Source organism: Xenopus tropicalis, chromosome 5 (genome assembly GCF_000004195.4).
Source record: "Xenopus tropicalis strain Nigerian chromosome 5, UCB_Xtro_10.0, whole genome shotgun sequence".
In the NCBI taxonomy this organism is placed as follows: Eukaryota; Metazoa; Chordata; class Amphibia; order Anura; family Pipidae; genus Xenopus; species Xenopus tropicalis.
The window spans coordinates 2005859-2024168 of record NC_030681.2 but is presented as its reverse complement, the minus strand read 5'-3'; the positions used below and the strand labels follow the sequence as shown (position 1 = coordinate 2024168).

Here is an 18310-nt window from a genome sequence, read left to right as displayed (position 1 = left end):
AGTGCCAGCCTCCCTCACCTGCCTTACCCCCCCACACTCACGCACACAGGCAGTGCCAGCCTCCCCCACCTGCTTTACCCCCCCACACTCACGCACACAGGCAGTGCCAGCCTCCCCCACCTGCCTTACCCCCCCCCCCCACACTCACCCACTCAGGCAGTGCCAGCCTCCCTCACCAAACACTCACCCACTCAGGCAGTGCCAGCCTCCCAGCCACACAGGACGGTTCCCCCCCCCCTCGCCCATACCAGGCACGCCATCCTTGCACACATAGAAATAATATCCATTTGCATTCGTAGAGTTGCATTTTGACCCCCCCGCCCCCCCACACACAGTGCAAAATGCCCCTTTCACATTGGTAGATGCGCAGTCTTGTTCTCGCACAGGTACAGCTGGTTCTGCCCCCAGATGCCAGGATCAGTGCCACAGCAGTTACGGGTAGAGAGCGGGCAGCGGGGGGGGGGCGCAGGGAGCCTCCGGCCGTACAACATGGAGAGTGCAGGCAGGGGGGGGCACACCCAGTCTGTACACTGTACAAAGAGCAGCAGTTGTGCGAGATCCAGTCATCCTGCACTCAGGCTAACGGGGGCCACATTGCCACAGGGCACCCCCGGAAATCCAGCGGGCAGCGCCCTCCAGTTCATGGCAATGGGGCCAGTGTGTTTGTAGTGAGATGCCAGTCCTACCCCCTCTGCCCCTCTGCTCTGGGTCACTGGTGGATCTCGTTCTCAATGAGACTGTCCTCGCAGGACTGGAACTCGGCATCCTGGGTATTTTCTGCGTTGATCATTTCCTCGTCCTGCGACCCCGGCTCCTCCGTGTCCTCGCTGTCTGCGGCCGGCTCGCTGTCTGCCGATGAGTCCTGCAGGACCTGCGCAATGTACTTCTGGGGGGGGGATATAAATATAATCAGGACCTGCGCAATGTACTTCTGGGGGGGGGATATAAATATAATCAGGACCTGCGCAATGTACTTCTGGGGGGGGGATATAAATATAATCAGGACCTGCGCAATGTACTTCTGGGGGGGGGATATAAATATAATCAGGACCTGCGCAATGTACTTCTGGGGGGGGGGGTATAAATATAATCAGGACCTGCGCAATGTACTTCTGGGGGGGGGGATATAAATATAATCAGGACCTGCGCAATGTACTTCTGGGGGGGGGGTATAAATATAATCAGGACCTGCGCAATGTACTTCTGGGGGGGGGGATATAAATATAATCAGGACCTGCGCAATGTACTTCTGGGGGGGTATAAATATAATCAGGACCTGCGCAATGTACTTCTGGGGGGGGGTATAAATATAATCAGGACCTGCGCAATGTACTTCTGGGGGGGGGGGATATAAATATAATCAGGACCTGCGCAATGTACTTCTGGGGGGGTATAAATATAATCAGGACCTGCGCAATGTACTTCTGGGGGGGGGTATAAATATAATCAGGACCTGCGCAATGTACTTCTGGGGGGGGGGATATAAATATAATCAGGACCTGCGCAATGTACTTCTGGGGGGGGGGTATAAATATAATCAGGACCTGCGCAATGTACTTCTGGGGGGGGGGATATAAATATAATCAGGACCTGCGCAATGTACTTCTGGGGGGGTATAAATATAATCAGGACCTGCGCAATGTACTTCTGGGGGGGGGTATAAATATAATCAGGACCTGCGCAATGTACTTCTGGGGGGGTATAAATATAATCAGGACCTGCGCAATGTACTTCTGGGGGGGGGGGATATAAATATAATCAGGACCTGCGCAATGTACTTCTGGGGGGGGGGATATAAATATAATCAGGACCTGCGCAATGTACTTCTGGGGGGGGGGGATATAAATATAATCAGGACCTGCGCAATGTACTTCTGGGGGGGGGATATAAATATAATCAGGACCTGCGCAATGTACTTCTGGGGGGGGGGGGGATATAAATATAATCAGGACCTGCGCAATGTACTTCTGGGGGGGGATATAAATATAATCAGGACCTGCGCAATGTACTTCTGGGGGGGGGGGATATAAATATAATCAGGACCTGCGCAATGTACTTCTGGGGGGGGATATAAATATAATCAGGACCTGCGCAATGTTGAAAAAAGACATACATCGATCATGTTCAACCATAAAAATGTACTTCTGGGGGGGCAGAATTAGTGCCATATACATATATATAATCAGGACCTGGGCAATGTACCTCTGGGGCAGGGGGGTATATGTATATACAGTATATATATCAGGACCTAGGATAGGAGAGATATAGAGTGTAAGGTGGGGGGGGTGGGGGGTATATATATATATATATAATAAGGATAGGAGAGATAAAGTGGGGGGGTGGGGGGTATATATATATATATATATATATATATATATAAGGGTAGGAGAGATATAGTGGGAGGGTGGGGGGTATATATATATACAATAAGGATAGGAGAGATATAGTGTGTAAGGTGGGGGGGTGGGGGTATATATATATATATATATATAATAAGGATAGGAGAGATATAGTGGGGGGGTATATATATATATAAGGGTAGGAGAGATATAGTGTGTATAGTGGGAGGGTGGGGGTATATATATACAATAAGGATAGGAGAGATATAGTGTGTATAGTGGGGGGGTATATATATAAGGGTAGGAGAGATATAGTGGGGGGGTGGGGGGTATATATATATAAGGGTAGGAGAGATATAGTGGGGGGGGTGGGGGGTATATATATATATAAGGGTAGGAGAGATATAGTGTGTATAGTGGGGGGGTATATATATAAGGGTAGGAGAGATAAAGTGGGGGGTGGGGGGTATATATATATATATATATATATATATATATATATATATAAGGGTAGGAGAGATATAGTGGGAGGGTGGGGGGTATATATATATACAATAAGGATAGGAGAGATATAGTGTGTAAGGTGGGGGGGGTGGGGGGTATATATATATATATATATATAATAAGGATAGGAGAGATATAGTGGGGGGGTATATATATATATAAGGGTAGGAGAGATATAGTGTGTATAGTGGGAGGGTGGGGGGTATATATATACAATAAGGATAGGAGAGATATAGTGTGTATAGTGGGGGGGTATATATATAAGGGTAGGAGAGATATAGTGGGGGGGTGGGGGGTATATATATATAAGGGTAGGAGAGATATAGTGGGGGGGGTGGGGGGTATATATATATATAAGGGTAGGAGAGATATAGTGTGTATAGTGGGGGGGTATATATATAAGGGTAGGAGAGATATAGTGGGGGGTGGGGGGTATATATATATAAGGGTAGGAGAGATATAGTGGGGGGGGTGGGGGGTATATATATATATAAGGATAGGAGAGATATAGAGTGTATAGTGGGGGGGTATATATATAAGGGTAGGAGAGATATAGTGTGTAAGGTGGGGGGTATATATATATATAAGGATAGGAGAGATATAGAGTGTATAGTGGGGGGGTATATATATAAGGGTAGGAGAGATATAGTGGGGGGGTGGGGGGGTATATATATATAAGGGTAGGAGAGATATAGTGGGGGGGTGGGGGGGTATATATATATAAGGGTAGGAGAGATATAGTGGGGGGGTGGGGGGTATATATATATATAAGGATAGGAGAGATATAGAGTGTATAGTGGGGGGTATATATATAAGGGTAGGAGAGATATAGTGGGGGGGTGGGGGGGTATATATATATAAGGGTAGGAGAGATATAGTGGGGGGTGGGGGGGTATATATATATATAAGGGTAGGAGAGATATAGTGGGTAAGGTGGGGGGGGGGGTCACTCACCGTAGACTTCTGAGATGAAGCATTGGACGCCGGTCGGCCATTCTGGGTTCCATCCACAGCATTCACCTCGGTGCCATCAATCTGCCAGAGAAAGGAGGGGCAGGAGAGGGGGGGTCAGTGTAGGAAAGGAAATGCACTTACCCCTGTGGGTATTATTCATAGCTGCCCCCCCCCCCGGCCAAGCACAGCGACAGTCAGACCCGCCCATCCTGCTGCCGCTAATGCTACTGCCGCGGGCACCATTGTACCAAGCGAGCAGCCGGTTACTGACCCTGTAGTTGTGGGCGCTCAGGTATTTGAAGTGCCCGAAGCAGACGTGGCACAAGCAGATCGCGATGGTGATCACCAGAACCACAAACGTGAACATGGACGTGGGAGCCATTAACCCTGCGTGAGAGACGGGGAAACGTTCAGAGCCAATAGCGACACCAACCTGTGCTGCCCCGCCCATTCTGCTTGGTATATAATGGGCGGGGCTTTGCTATAATGGCGCCATGACCAGGGCAGACCAGAGGGTGGCCTACTCGCTGGTAGGGTCCATTACCTAGGCCTACTAGTTACCTAACCTACTAGTATAGGGCCCAAGGATTACTAATTACCCATGGACCCCCAGTGCCCAGGTCACATGTCCTCACCAGTTCTCATGGTGGAGAAGAAGAGCAGCCAGAAGAGGCAGAGGATGGGGGCCGCCACCACCTGGCTCACAGCCCCCGAGTGGATCTTCTTGTCCAGTTTGGCCGGCAGGTAGGCATAATACAGGTTGTACCGGTCCACTAGATGCTTCAGCAGCATGTACATAAGCCCTGTGCGGATCAGAACAGAACCGGGTCAGCGGGCCATCAGCCACTCTCATCTACTGGCCAAGGGTCAGTCTGGTCCCAGGCCCCACCCACTGGATCAGACCAATAGAATAAAGACGGGAAGCGCTTACTCACCGAAGGGCACAATAATGGGGCACGTGATGCTGTAAGTCATGACTACGGTGAAGATGCACATCATCCAGGCATAGGCGGCGCCGAACTGGAACTCATAGGCCTGGTGCTGGGGGGGGGGGGGGAAAGAGAGAGGGGGGGGGGGGCGTAAGTGATAAGTAGAAGTCTTACTCATTCCCCTCCTACTCTTCCCAGGCATGGTCAGTCTGACTACAACTCCCAGAATCCCCCGAGGAGGATGCTGGGAGCTGAGCAGCACAGGAATGAAATACAAGTTCCCTGTGGGCGTGGCACACAAGCTCTCGCTCTATTGGATACATTCTAAACTGGCCCTGGGGCCAAACTGGCTGCAACCAATCACACAGATCCCAGGATTGGCCGAGACGTCCCACAGCTTTGGCTGCCAACAAGATCTTTACCCTCCCCCGAGGTGCCTGGGTACAGTGGGGCCCTTACTAAGCACCCTCTGGGATTGGCCGAGCAGTGGCGCAGCTCAGTAGGTGCCCGGGGTGCCAGTCTCCCATCTGCTTCCTGTCCCCTTTCCCTTTCTCCCATCTGCTTCCTGTCCCCTTTCCCCGTCTCCCATCTGCTTCCTGTCCCCTTTCCCCGTCTCCCATCTGCTTCCTGTCCCCTTTCCCCGTCTCCCATCTGCTTCCTGTCCCCTTTCCCTTTCTCCCATCTGCTTCCTGTCCCCTTTCCCTCTCTCCCATCTGCTTCCTTTTCCCTTTCTCTGTTCTGCTTCCTGTCCCCTTTCCCTCTCTCCCATCTGCTTCCTTTTCCCTTTCTCTGTTCTGCTTCCTGTCCCCTTTCCCTCTCTCCCATCTGCTTCCTGTCCCCTTTCCCTTTCTCTGTTCTGCTTCCTGTCCCCTTTCCCTCTCTCCCATCTGCTTCCTGTCCCCTTTCCCTCTCTCCCATCTGCTTCCTGTCCCCTTTCCCTTTCTCCCATCTGCTTTGTGTCCCCTTTCCCTGTCTCTGTTCTGCTTCCTGTCCCCTTTCCCCGTCTCCCATCTGCTTCCTGTCCCCTTTCCCCGTCTCCCATCTGCTTCCTGTCCCCTTTCCCCGTCTCCCATCTGCTTCCTGTCCCCTTTCCCTGTCTCCCATCTGCTTCCTGTCCCCTTTCCCTGTCTCTGTTCTGCTTCCTGTCCCCTTTCCCCGTCTCCCATCTGCTTCCTGTCCCCTTTCCCTGTCTCCCATCTGCTTCCTGTCCCCTTTCCCTGTCTCCCATCTGCTTCCTGTCCCCTTTCCCTTTCTCCCATCTGCTTCCTGTCCCCTTTCCCTTTCTCCCATCTGCTTCCTGTCCCCAGTGGGTGTGGGGGCCGAGCAGTGGCGCAGCTCAGTAGGTGCCCGGGGTGCCAGTCTTCCATCTGCTTCCTGTCCCCTTTCCCCGTCTCCCATCTGCTTCCTGTCCCCTTTCCCCGTCTCCCATCTGCTTCCTGTCCCCTTTCCCCTTTCCCCATCTCCCATCTGCTTCCTGTCCCCTTTCCCCTTCTCCCATCTGCTTCCTGTCCCCTTTCCCTTTCTCCCATCTGCTTCCTGTCCCCTTTCCCTTTCTCCCATCTGTTCCTGCCCCCTTTCCCTTTCTCCCATCTGCTTCCTGTCCCCTTTCCCCATCTCCCATCTGCTTCCTGTCCCCTTTCCCCGTCTCCCATCTGCTTCCTGACCCCTTTCCCTGTCTCCCATCTGCTTCCTGACCCCTTTCCCTCTCTTCCATCTGCTTCCTGCCCCCTTTCCCTCTCTCCCATCTGTTCCTACCCCCTTTCCCTTTCTCCCATCTGCTTCCTGTCCCCTTTCCCCATCTCCCATCTGCTTCCTGTCCCCTTTCCCTTTCTCCCATCTGTTCCTGCCCCCTTTCCCTTTCTCCCATCTGCTTCCTGTCCCCTTTCCCCATCTGCTTCCTGTCCCCTTTCCCCGTCTCCCATCTGCTTCCTGACCCCTTTCCCTGTCTCCCATCTGCTTCCTGACCCCTTTCCCTGTCTCTCATCTGCTTCCTGATCCCTTTCCCTCTCTCCCATCTGCTTCCTGACCCCTTTCTCTGTTCTGCTTCCTGTCCCCTTTCCCTCTCTCCCATCTGCTTCCTGTCCCCTTTCCCCATCTCCCATCTGCTTCCTGTCCCCTTTCCCTTTCTCCCATCTGTTCCTGCCCCCTTTCCCTTTCTCCCATCTGCTTCCTGTCCCCTTTCCCCATCTCCCATCTGCTTCCTGTCCCCTTTCCCCGTCTCCCATCTGCTTCCTGACCCCTTTCCCTCTCTCCCATCTGCTTCCTGACCCCTTTCCCTCTCTCCCATCTGCTTCCTGACCCCTTTCCCTCTCTCCCATCTGCTTCCTGACCCCTTTCCCTGTCTCCCATCTGCTTCCTGTCCCCTTTCCCTGTCTCCCATCTGCTTCCTGCCCCCTTTCCCTGTCTCCCATCTGCTTCCTGACCCCTTTCCCTCTCTTCCATCTGCTTCCTGCCCCCTTTCCCTCTCTCCCATCTGCTTCCTGTCCCCTTTCCTTGTCTCCCATCTGCTTCCTGACCCCTTTCCCTCTCTTCCATCTGCTTCCTGTCCCCTTTCCCCGTCTCCCATCTGCTTCCTGTCCCCTTTCCCCATCTGCTTCCTGTCCCCTTTCCCTTTCTCCCATCTGCTTCCTGTCCCCTTTCCCCATCTCCCATCTGCTTCCTGTCCCCTTTCACTGTCTCCCATCTGCTTCCTGACCACTTTCCCTCTCTCCCATCTGCTTCCTGACCCCTTTCCCTCTCTCCCATCTGCTTCCTGCCCCCTTTCCCTCTCTCCCATCTGCTTCCTGCCCCCTTTCCCTCTCTCCCATCTGCTTCCTGCCCCCTTTCCCTCTCTCCCATCTGCTTCCTGCCCCCTTTCCCTCTCTCCCATCTGCTTCCTGCCCCCTTTCCCTCTCTCCCATCTGCTTCCTGCCCCCTTTCCCTCTCTCCCATCTGCTTCCTGTCCCCTTTCCCTGTCTCCCATCTGCTTCCTGTCCCCTTTCCCCGTCTCCCATCTGTTTCCTGTCCCCTTTCCCTTTCTGCTTCCTGTCCCCTTTCCCTTTCTCCCATCTGCTTCCTGTCCCCCGTGGGTGTGGCACACAAGCTCTCGCTCTATTGGATACATTCTAAACTGTCCCCGGGCCAACTTACAAATGGGCTGCAACCAATCACACTGATCCCAGGATTGGCCGAGACGTCCCCCTTACTAAGCACCCTCTGGGATTGGGCCGAGCAGTGGCGCAGCTCAGTGGGTGCCCATGGTGCCAGTCGGGAGGTCCCTTACCCTCTTGACGTTCTTGCGCTCGGCGGCAGACCGGGCCAGACACAGGCGGATCATGTACATGAGCAGGCCGGGAATGCGCAGCAGATCCATGGCGTTTCCGATGAAGGCAGAGGCGATAACGTAGTTGACGAAAAAGGCACCATTGTCTGGGAGGAACACGCACCTGGGGGCAGAAGGGGCAGCAGTGTAGCAGGAGGGCAGCAATCCAAATGCCCCACCCCGAGATCCTCTCCCTCAAACCGCACATACGGGTGAATCTCTGCACCGGCCCAAACGTCCCAGAGCGGCGTATATAACCATTAATATACTGCGGGGGCAATAAATGCCCCTGCACCACACCAGGGCGTGCAGAGAGAATGCCCCAGGTGGGGTAACAAGTATGGAAGCTTCACTTACTCAAACCTAATGGCCGCCTCCAGCAGGAACTTCTTGTCAAACAGCCAGCGGAAAAACAGGTCCAAACTGGGGGGGAAAGAGGGCGAGAATAAGCAGAGGTGCCAGGGAAGTGCCCACTGCCCACAGCCCAGCCTGGCACCAACGGGCACTTACCTGCTCAGGCCCAGCGAGGGCAGCAGCAGCACCATGAAGATGAGGAAGGTGTAGCACTTGTGCATGGTCGTCCTGTTCTCCCCTGACCTGTAACCATAGCAACAAGGGGGTACTGCAATTGGCCCAGACAGGTGTCTGTCTAATGCCCCAGCCTCCCCCCGAGAGACCCGGGTGTGGGGTACAGAACCAATGGGCACAGAAGTTGGGGTTTGTTACCTGGTCCAGTGGGCTTCGAAAAACGCTGAGTAATAGACGATGGTGGGGAGCAGCGCCGAGAAGGCCCAGAGTAACAGGGTGGGGAAGAACTGGGTGACAATGGGGTTCTGTAGAGAAAAGAGCAGAACCGGGTCAGAATACAGGCAGGTTCTGTAGGGCCCACGGCGGGATAAAGGCCACAGCCCCACTCACATTCAGGTACTCGACTGGTTTTGTCACGTTGAACTTGTCCATGGTGGTGATGATGATGGCCGGGGTGGTGAGGAAGAAAAGCAGGAGGAAGAGGATGACGTTGATAACCAAACAGCGGATCCACCAGGCAAAGCCACGGATAGAGAGGTGCTCCCTGGGTACGAGAAAGGGTTAACTGCACCAACTGGCAATGGCCCTCAGCCCACCCAGCGCCAATGCCCGACACAGCACGGGGGGGGGGGGCATATGTCAGAGTGGGTAGGTGCCCCCCCTCCCTTATGTCAGAGTGGGTATGTGCCCCCCCTCCCTTATGTCAGAGTGGGTAGGTGCCCCCCCTTATGTCAGAGTGGGTATGTGCCCCCCCTTATGTCAGAGTGGGTAGGTGCCCCCCTTATGTCAGAGTGGGTATGTGCCCCCCCTTATGTCAGAGTGGGTATGTGCCCCCCCCCCTTATGACAGAGTGGGTATGTGCCCCCCCTCCCTTATGTCAGAGTGGGTATGTGCCCCCCCTCCCTTATGTCAGAGTTGGTATGTGCCCCCCTTATGTCAGAGTGGGTATGTGCCCCCCTTATGTCAGAGTGGCTATGTGCCCCTCCTTATGTCAGAGTGGGTAGGTGCCTCCCCTTATGTCAGAGTGGGTATGTGCCCCCCCTTATGTCAGAGTGGGTAGGTGCCTCCCCTTATGTCAGAGTGGGTATGTGCCCCCCCTCCCTTATGTCAGAGTGGGTATGTGCCCCCCCTCCCTTATGTCAGAGTTGGTATGTGCCCCCCTTATGTCAGAGTGGGTATGTGCCCCCCTTATGTCAGAGTGGCTATGTGCCCCTCCTTATGTCAGAGTGGGTAGGTGCCTCCCCTTATGTCAGAGTGGGTATGTGCCCCCCCTCCCTTATGTCAGAGTGGGTATGTGCCCCCCTTATGTCAGAGTGGCTATGTGCCCCTCCTTATGTCAGAGTGGGTAGGTGCCCCCCCTTATGTCAGAGTGGGTATGTGCCCCCCCCTTATGCCAAAGTGGGTATGTGCCCCCCCTTATGCCAGAGTGGGCATGTGCCCCCCTTATGTCAGAGTGGGTATGTGCCCCCCCCTCCCTTATGTTGGAGTGGGTATGTTCCCCCCTCCCTTATGTCAGAGTGGGTATGTGCCCCCCCTTATGCCAGAGTGGGTATGTTCCCCCCTTCCTTATGTCAGAGTGGGTAGGTGCCCCCCCCTTATGTCAGAGTGTGAATGTGGCAGGGACCTTAGACTGTAAGCTCCATGGGGCCAAAGAGTTGCAAGACATGTTGGGACTAAATAAAGGGTAATATGTGTTGCCCTATTCCCCCCTCTGCTGTACCCACACTATCTGGCTTCTCCCCATCACCCCCAATCCCCTGACCCCCGTACCCCAGATCACCAGTCTCTATCCATCATCCTATGCCCCCCACTGCCTGTTCTACCTACACTGCTGCCCATCACTCACACTCCCCCCAGCCCCCCCTCACCAGTAGATGTTCTGTGGATCTGGGGCGTAGCTCACGGTCCAATCCCGCACATGTAGGGAGTCGCTGCAGGACGAGTGCTTGGGCCCCCCCCGGCAGTTGCACCCGTGGCACTTACACGCATTGAAGTCCTTAAGGATCCTAAAAGGGGGGAAGAGCCAGACTTTATTCCAGCACAGGATTAGGGGTGCTACATGCACAGTCATACAGACCAACTGCAGGGGGGAAGAGGGGGACCCAAGAACACAGGGCAGGGGCAACTGAGACGGGATCATGGGAAGTAACAGCAGCAAAGGAAAAGGGATCAGAAAGGAAATGGGGAAAGGGGACAGGAAGCAGGTGGGAGACAGGGAAAGGGGACAGGAAGCAGAATGGAGACAGGGAAAGGGGACAGGAAGCAGATGGGAGAGAGGGAAAGGGGACAGGAAGCAGATGGAAGAGAGGGAAAGGGGACAGGAAGCAAATGGGAGACTGGGAAAGGGGACAGGAAGCAGATGGGAGAGAGGGAAAGGGGACAGGAAGCAGATGGGAGAAAGGGAAAGGGGACAGGAAGCAGATGGGAGAAAGGGAAAGGGGACAGGAAGCAGATGGAAGAGAGGGAAAGGGGACAGGAAGCAGATGGAAGAGAGGGAAAGGGGACAGGAAGCAAATGGGAGACTGGGAAAGGGGACAGGAAGCAAATGGGAGACTGGGAAAGGGGACAGGAAGCAAATGGGAGACTGGGAAAGGGGACAGGAAGCAGATGGGAGAGAGGGAAAGGGGACAGGAAGCAAATGGGAGACTGGGAAAGGGGACAGGAAGCAAATGGGAGAGAGGGAAAGGGGACAGAAAGAAGGGAAAAGGGCTGGAAGGGGCAGAAGACAATTACACCGCACTGTGCAGGAAGTGGTGGCACTGTGGGTATAACTGCCCTGGACTTACATGGCGGTAACTGCCTCATTGTGGAAGGTGACAAATGCCATGCCCAGCGGCTTCTCATTCACTTTCAACCTCTCCTTCTTGTAATCGTCCTTCAGGCGCTGCTCCAGCCCCGTGTAATAGTCTATGGCCTCCACCTGCCGCAAATAGAATGTGTGTGACACTCAGTGAGCGAGGGCGGGCCCTCTCCAGCTCCTCCCACTAGGAGCGACCAAGAGTCCGATGGTTCTGGCTCAGTTTTCCCCCTGAAGTCCACAAGTTGCCTCCCCATGGCCCCCGGCCCCACCCCCAATGGCCCCTGGCCCCACCCCTGTGGCCCCGCCTTACCTTCTCACAGCCTCTGATGACGCAGCAGCACAGGTGGCCACAAGGTTTGGGGTTGATCATGGAGGTCAGATTCTCTTTCTCCTTCAGATTCTTGAAATATATTCGTCCCCTCTCTGCTTTCTTCCTGCCGGGGGGGAAACAGAAGGGGTGGGGCTGTATAAGTCAGAAGGGGAGGAGCCAAGCTTATTATTGCCCCACCTGCACTTATACCAATAAGTCAACTGAGACTCAAATAATACATGGAACCCACAGGCCCCACAGTTTGCTAGACTGTAATTGCCCCCCAGGCATGTAGTTGGCAGCCCTACTTGCCCAGGCACCACCCAGAATCACCATATTTCAATGCCCACATGCTAGGACCCAGTAGATCTCACTCCGACCCGCCCACTTCCCAGCATGCCCTGCATTCTCTCTTACCTTTCTGCATCCAGGAACATGAGTCTGGCCACATTATAGCAGAGTCGGGCCTCCAGAACGGTGCAGTTGCTATAGACTTCCCTGGGGGGGACAGACAACAAGGGCTGTAGAGAGAAGTACTAGGCTGGGGGGGTCACTGGCTCTTAGCTTGGTCACCCCCAGACTGACTCTGTTCCCTGCAGCCTCCCCTCCACTTATTTTGGTCTCCTCTGGATCCTCCCACTTCACCAGAACATGATATAAATATCAGCCAATCTCTGCCTTTCTAGAAAATGAATCTAGTGTTAAAGAGATGATGTGGCACCTTAAATACCCCCTACATAGTAGAACTGCCCTTCATGAGAGTACAGTGACATCTGCCTAATCTGGGGGGCCATATACAATATAAGAGGTACACTGCACCCCCTTGGGACAGGCCCACACATAACAAATACATATGGCTGCCACCCCCTTACTAACCCCTCCCCACAAACAGGTGAATGTTATGGGTGGCAAACAGGTCCCATTAGCTGTAACTGACTCTAAGCACACAGTAACCCCTGTCTGGGGCTAATCTATATCTGCCCACGGGGCACCGGGGGCCGTAGAAGTGATATAGGTAGGGGGTCTCTGTACCTTTGTACCCAATCCTCGGTTATAAATTTGCCCCCTGTTGGTGCAAAGGATAAATGTGGGGCAGTAAGCAGGGTTGCAGGTTGGATGGAGGTTACAGCGGGTGAGTAGGGTGGCACAGGAGAGTGCCCACAAACACACCCACCACCATTCTACCCTGCAGAACCAGTAACAGAACGTTTAACCCCCTTCCCCACTCTGGGGCTCAGGGGCCAAATGGCAAGAGAAAGAAGGGGGTAGGAATAAGGGGTAGGTGGCACAGGGGGGCAGGTTCAGGGACTCACTCAAAGTGCCTCTTGATTTTGTCTGACTCGGCGTACTTGGAAATTCCGTTAATAAATAGGGTGCGTTTCACCTAAAGGGAACAAAGAGCCTCCGTTAGACAAACTGCCCCCCCCTGCGCTTATTGGGTAGTGCCACTAGATGGCAGTGTTACAGACAAAAGCTGCACAGTATAATGCAGCTTATAGTGATGGACACTTCCCCCCCTGCGCTTATTGGGTAGTGCCACTAGGGGGCAGTGTTACAGGCAAAAGCTGCACAGTATAAAGCAGCTTATAGTGATGGACACTTCCCCCCCCCCTGCGCTTATTGGGTAGTGCCACTAGGGGGCAGTGTTACAGGCAAAAGCAGTACTGTATAAAGCAGCTTATAGTGATGGACACTTCCCCCCCTGTGCTTATGGACAATTCCCCCCCTGTGCTTATTGGGTAGTGCCACTAGGGGGCAGTGTTACAGACAAAAGCTGTACAGTATAAAGCAGCTTATAGTGATGGACACTTCCCCCCTTGTGCTTATTGGGTAGTGCCACTAGGGGGCAGTGTTACAGGCAAAAGCTGTACAGTATAAAGCAGCTTATAGTGATGGACACTTCCCCCCCTGTGCTTATTGGGTAGTGCCACTAGGGGGCAGTGTTACAGGCAAAAGCTGTACAGTATAAAGCAGCTTATAGTGATGGACACTCCCCCCCCACTCACCAGATCATCCTCCTTGTAGCGCATCTTGGACGTGTGGCGCCTCATGCTGAACACCGTGAGTAACAGGTACAGGAAAGCGAAGGTGGTGTGTAGCCACAGCAGGTTATTCCTAGGGGGGGCACCGACATGTTATCTACCCCCCAGGCACAGCCCCAACATGTTATCTACCCCCCCCCAGGCACAGCCCCAACATGTTATCTACCCCCCCCAGGCACAGCCCCAACATGTTATCTACCCCCCCCCAGGTACAGCCCCAACATGTTATCTACCCCCCCCAGGCAATTCGCCAACATGTTATCTACCCCCTCAGGCACAGCCCCAACATGTTATCTACCCCCCCAGGCAATTCGCCAACATGTTATCTACCCCCTCAGGCACAGCCCCAACATGTTATCTACCCCCCCAGGTACAGCCCCAACATGTTATCTACCCCCCCAGCACTGCCCCAACATGTTATCTACCCCCCCAGCACTGCCCCAACATGTTATCTACCCCCCCAGGCACAGCCCCAACATGTTATCTACCCCCCCAGGCACAGCCTCAACATGTTATCTACCCCCCCAGGCACAGCCCCAACATGTTATCTACCCCCCCCAGGCACAGCCCCAACATGTTATCTACCCCCCCCAGGCACAGCCCCAACATGTTATCTACCCCCCCAGGCACAGCCCCAACATGTTATCTACCCCCCCAGGCACAGCCCCAATATGTTATCTACCCCCCCCCAGGCACAGCACCAACATGTTATCTACCCCCCCAGGCACAGCCCCAACATGTTATCTACCCCCCCAGGCACAGCCCCAATATGTTATCTACCCCCCCAGGCACAGCGCCACTTACAGACACAGCAGGGGAATGCACCTAAAGCATTGGGGGGTGGGGGGCAACGTGCCAATGGAATGGCAATCGCCTAAGGATTTGCTTTTAGAGCTAAGAAAACACAGTTGGCACCCAGGTGTGGGCACTGCCAGCAGAGCATTTATCTGTTATCTACCCCCCCAGGTACAGCCCCAACATGTTATCTACCCCCCCAGCACTGCCCCAACATGTTATCTACCCCCCCAGCACTGCCCCAACATGTTATCTACCCCCCCAGGCACAGCCCCAACATGTTATCTACCCCCCCAGGCACAGCCTCAACATGTTATCTACCCCCCCAGGCACAGCCCCAACATGTTATCTACCCCCCCCAGGCACAGCCCCAACATGTTATCTACCCCCCCAGGCACAGCCCCAACATGTTATCTACCCCCCAGGCACAGCCCCAATATGTTATCTACCCCCCCCCAGGCACAGCACCAACATGTTATCTACCCCCCCAGGCACAGCCCCAACATGTTATCTACCCCCCCAGGCACAGCCCCAACATGTTATCTACCCCCCCAGGCACAGCCCCAACATGTTATCTACCCCCCCAGGCACAGCCCCAATATGTTATCTACCCCCCCAGGCACAGCGCCACTTACAGACACAGCAGGGGAATGCACCTAAAGCATTGGGGGGTGGGGGGCAACGTGCCAATGGAATGGCAATCGCCTAAGGATTTGCTTTTAGAGCTAAGAAAACACAGTTGGCACCCAGGTGTGGGCACTGCCAGCAGAGCATTTATCTGTTACACAGCTGAGCCACAGAGCTTGCAATCTACATACAAAGACACACACAGCGCTAAGCTTGTTAGTGGGGCACAGTACCTATCTGCCCATGCTTGCCCAGTGCTGAGCTGAACCCAGTTCTCCCAGGGCCCATTCCCACTGACTGGGGGTACAGCCTGGGGGTACAGACTGGGGGGGCTAATGCTGCGGGCGCGGATGTGCTTCTCACTGGACCTACCTGGAGTCCAGGTTAGCGATGGTGGTTCTCCCGAAGCTGTAGGCATTGTTTTCTGCATGAGATACACACAGGGTTAGGGGGGGCAGCACACAGGGTTAGGGGGGGCAGCACACAGGGTTAGGGGGGCAGCACACAGGGTTCGGGGGGCTCTTACCCAGCAGGTCTCCAGAGAAGTTAACAGGCAGCACGATGCCCACCGAGAGAACCCCAACTACCACCAGGAGCCCAATGATGTGGCGCTGGAAGGACAGGTAATGAACTGCATCGGCACCGCACTTGTCCCGGATCTCATCATCCCTGGGGGGGGGGGGAAGAGAATCCAGGTGAGCCTCATACAGTAGCCAGGAGCCCCCCAGCGAGTCAGAGGCATGGGCAGCGCCCCCTATAGGTCAGTCCCTATGGACATTAAACACAGTGCACGGGGGGGGGGGGAAGGGGGTACAAAGCACAGAGAACACGAATCCACCCCCCCAAGAGGTCTGTTAGGTGGGAGGGTGGGAGCAGAGCAGTCCGTGGGGGTACACAGAACACAGAAGGGGATGGGTAAGGGGTACAAAGTGGACCCCCAGAGGTCAGTCTGTTAAGGGAAGGAGTGCATAAGGCGCAGTAGTGCCCCAGAGGTAAGTACGTTAGAGGAGGGGGCACAAAGAGCACCCCCCAGAGGTAAGTACATTAGGGGAGGGGGCACAAAGAGGACCCCCCAGAGGTAAGTACGTTAGGGGAGGGGGCACAAAGAGCACCCCCCAGAGGTAAGTACGTTAGGGGAGGGGGCACAAAGAGGACCCCCCAGAGGTAAGTACATTAGGGGAGGGGGCACAAAGAGCACCCCCCAGAGGTAAGTACGTTAGGGGAGGGGGCACAAAGAGGACCCCCCAGGTCAGTCTGTTTGGGAGGGGCACACAACTCACTTGATCCTGAAGATGGCGGTGAGCCAGGAGCAAAACCCCTGCAGAGGGAAGAGTGAGACGTTACACACAGACCAACCTACCTACGGGCACAGCGGGTACCCGCCCAATAAAACACCCACCTACCTGTTCATTTCTAAACATTTTTATGCCCCCCCCACTCCACCCCCACTCCACCCCCCCCCAAAAAAATAAAAGGAATGGGAATGTCTGTGTTTCTGGGTGGCGGGTCACGTTTTAGCTGTACCCAAGAGCTCACAATCTAAGATAGGGGCCCAGTATCCCAGTAAGAATTACTGTCTGTCAGCAGCAGGGCGTGCAACCCAAACCCAAACTGGTACCTGACCTATTTCTAAGCCAAAACCAGCAAAGAGAGTTGCAGAAATTCAAGGGTTAAACTGACTGAAGGGCTGGGTGATTAGTCTGAACTCAATAGGCCAGGACAGAAGATATAAAAAAACATCTGGCCCAGTCCCACAAATAATGAGCCCCCGCCACCCTTAGCTTGAGCCCAACCCACTTGTGAGCAAGTACCAGTACCAGCACCAGTACCAGCACCAGAACCCTCCTGATGAGTAAGATGCGCAGCCTTACAAGTCTTTACGTCCCCTTTATTTCCCAGCATGCACTCACGTTGTCGCGCTGCTCGAAGTCCACGGAGCTGGAGACGGAGGTGAGGCGCTCGTAGCGGTCGTGGTTATCGGAGTGCATCGCGGAGGCCACGCTGCGTGGAAGGAAGACATTGGTTAGAAGGGGCCCCCAAGCCACGGACGCACTGCAGGAGGGGGAAACCGCTGGTAGTTAAGTGGTTAAATCACTCAGAGATCTGATTGGGAGAGACAGAAGTTAGTACTTGTTACCCCGAGAGGCAGAGAGGAACTAGGAGTCACAGGTCCGTCCAACCCCAAAATGCAGCAAAGCACCGGTCCCAAAAGTCTGATTGGCCAGGAGTGCGCCCAGCTGGTACAACTACCCCCCCCCCCAGGGGCACCTACAATGTTCTGATACTGTACATGGAAAGGTGCAGGGAGTTTCATGTTCTCTCTTCAGCAGTCAGGGGGAGGGAATTCCCTTTGCACAGTGCACTTCCTGTGCCAACATTCTATTCCAGCAGGAACTTCCTGTTACTGGAGGTATATAGGCCCGTGGGTTCCAGTATATGAGTGCCAGGCTTGGGACAGGTGCTTTCTGTGCCCACATACAGAGAGTGCAGCCAGGACAGTTAGTGGAAGAGACACCACAGAGGGGGCAGTTAAAGTGACAGTAGGGGTACCACAAGGAGAGAGTTACAACATACTATTCGTGCTCCTCTTGAGGGACTCGCTGACGCCGCTGTCTGGGTTCAAACACAGAAAATAACATAAAAACTGAGTTAAAATGGGTCCAATCTGCTGTAAGTACTCGCTTGTCCAGAAACTCCCAGCAGCCCTCTGCCCGGTGCTGCCGGTACCCGCCCTGCTCTGCCAGGAGAACCCGCTCTGCAAGGGAAAAAACATGACGCCTGCCCTGCAATTTTCTCTCGCAGAATCTGCACGTGGGGAGTAAAATGGAACAGCCCCCGTGGGTGTAGGCACCCTAAATGCAGCTACATGCCTGGGGCACCCATGCCTACCCCGTGGCACAGAAGCAATCACCCCCCCAGCCCTGTGGGTGCCAACTCACCTGTCTGCATCCGTAACCAGCGCCAGCCTCCCATAATCCCACGCTACTTTCCTTAGGACAGAGAAAACAAAGAGCAGTGCCTGGGGAGACAGGAAAGAAAGGCAAATTAAGATTGTAAGCTCCGCAGGCCAGGGACCTCCTTCCTCATGTCTCTGACACTTTGCCCCTAAGCAGTTGCCACTAGGAAACACGTCACTCATTACTGGGTTGCTTGGCATATATACGTGTGGGGCTCGTGCCAG

The 18310-nt window shown here is 54.4% G+C and overlaps 1 protein-coding gene across 3 annotated transcripts in view; it reads right to left on the bottom strand.

The window, feature by feature from the left end:
* Positions 1-406: 406 nt before the first annotated feature.
* tmem63b (transmembrane protein 63B) overlaps positions 407-18310 on the bottom strand; it is a 35558-nt gene continuing 17654 nt past the window's right edge. Inside the window, exons 3-24 of one of the 3 annotated variants that reach the window (XM_031902043.1) lie at positions 18069-18148; positions 17704-17742; positions 17040-17130; positions 16410-16447; positions 15656-15798; positions 15502-15553; positions 13672-13780; positions 12979-13049; positions 12083-12163; positions 11666-11789; positions 11342-11475; positions 10424-10561; positions 8946-9099; positions 8754-8860; positions 8538-8624; positions 8385-8450; positions 7989-8151; positions 4733-4838; positions 4433-4600; positions 4069-4184; positions 3798-3878; positions 407-886 (exon numbers count right to left, since the gene is read on the bottom strand). In XM_031902043.1, coding sequence (XP_031757903.1) covers positions 710-886; positions 3798-3878; positions 4069-4184; positions 4433-4600; positions 4733-4838; positions 7989-8151; positions 8385-8450; positions 8538-8624; positions 8754-8860; positions 8946-9099; positions 10424-10561; positions 11342-11475; positions 11666-11789; positions 12083-12163; positions 12979-13049; positions 13672-13780; positions 15502-15553; positions 15656-15798; positions 16410-16447; positions 17040-17130; positions 17704-17742; positions 18069-18148 — 2325 coding nt within the window. In that variant the 3' untranslated portion in view covers positions 407-709. Of the gene's footprint in view, positions 887-1956; positions 2059-3797; positions 3879-4068; positions 4185-4432; positions 4601-4732; positions 4839-7988; positions 8152-8384; positions 8451-8537; positions 8625-8753; positions 8861-8945; positions 9100-10423; positions 10562-11341; positions 11476-11665; positions 11790-12082; positions 12164-12978; positions 13050-13671; positions 13781-15501; positions 15554-15655; positions 15799-16409; positions 16448-17039; positions 17131-17703; positions 17743-18068; positions 18149-18310 lie in introns of those variants that run through there. The other 2 variants (XM_031902045.1, XM_031902044.1) reach the window with 2 other exon arrangements.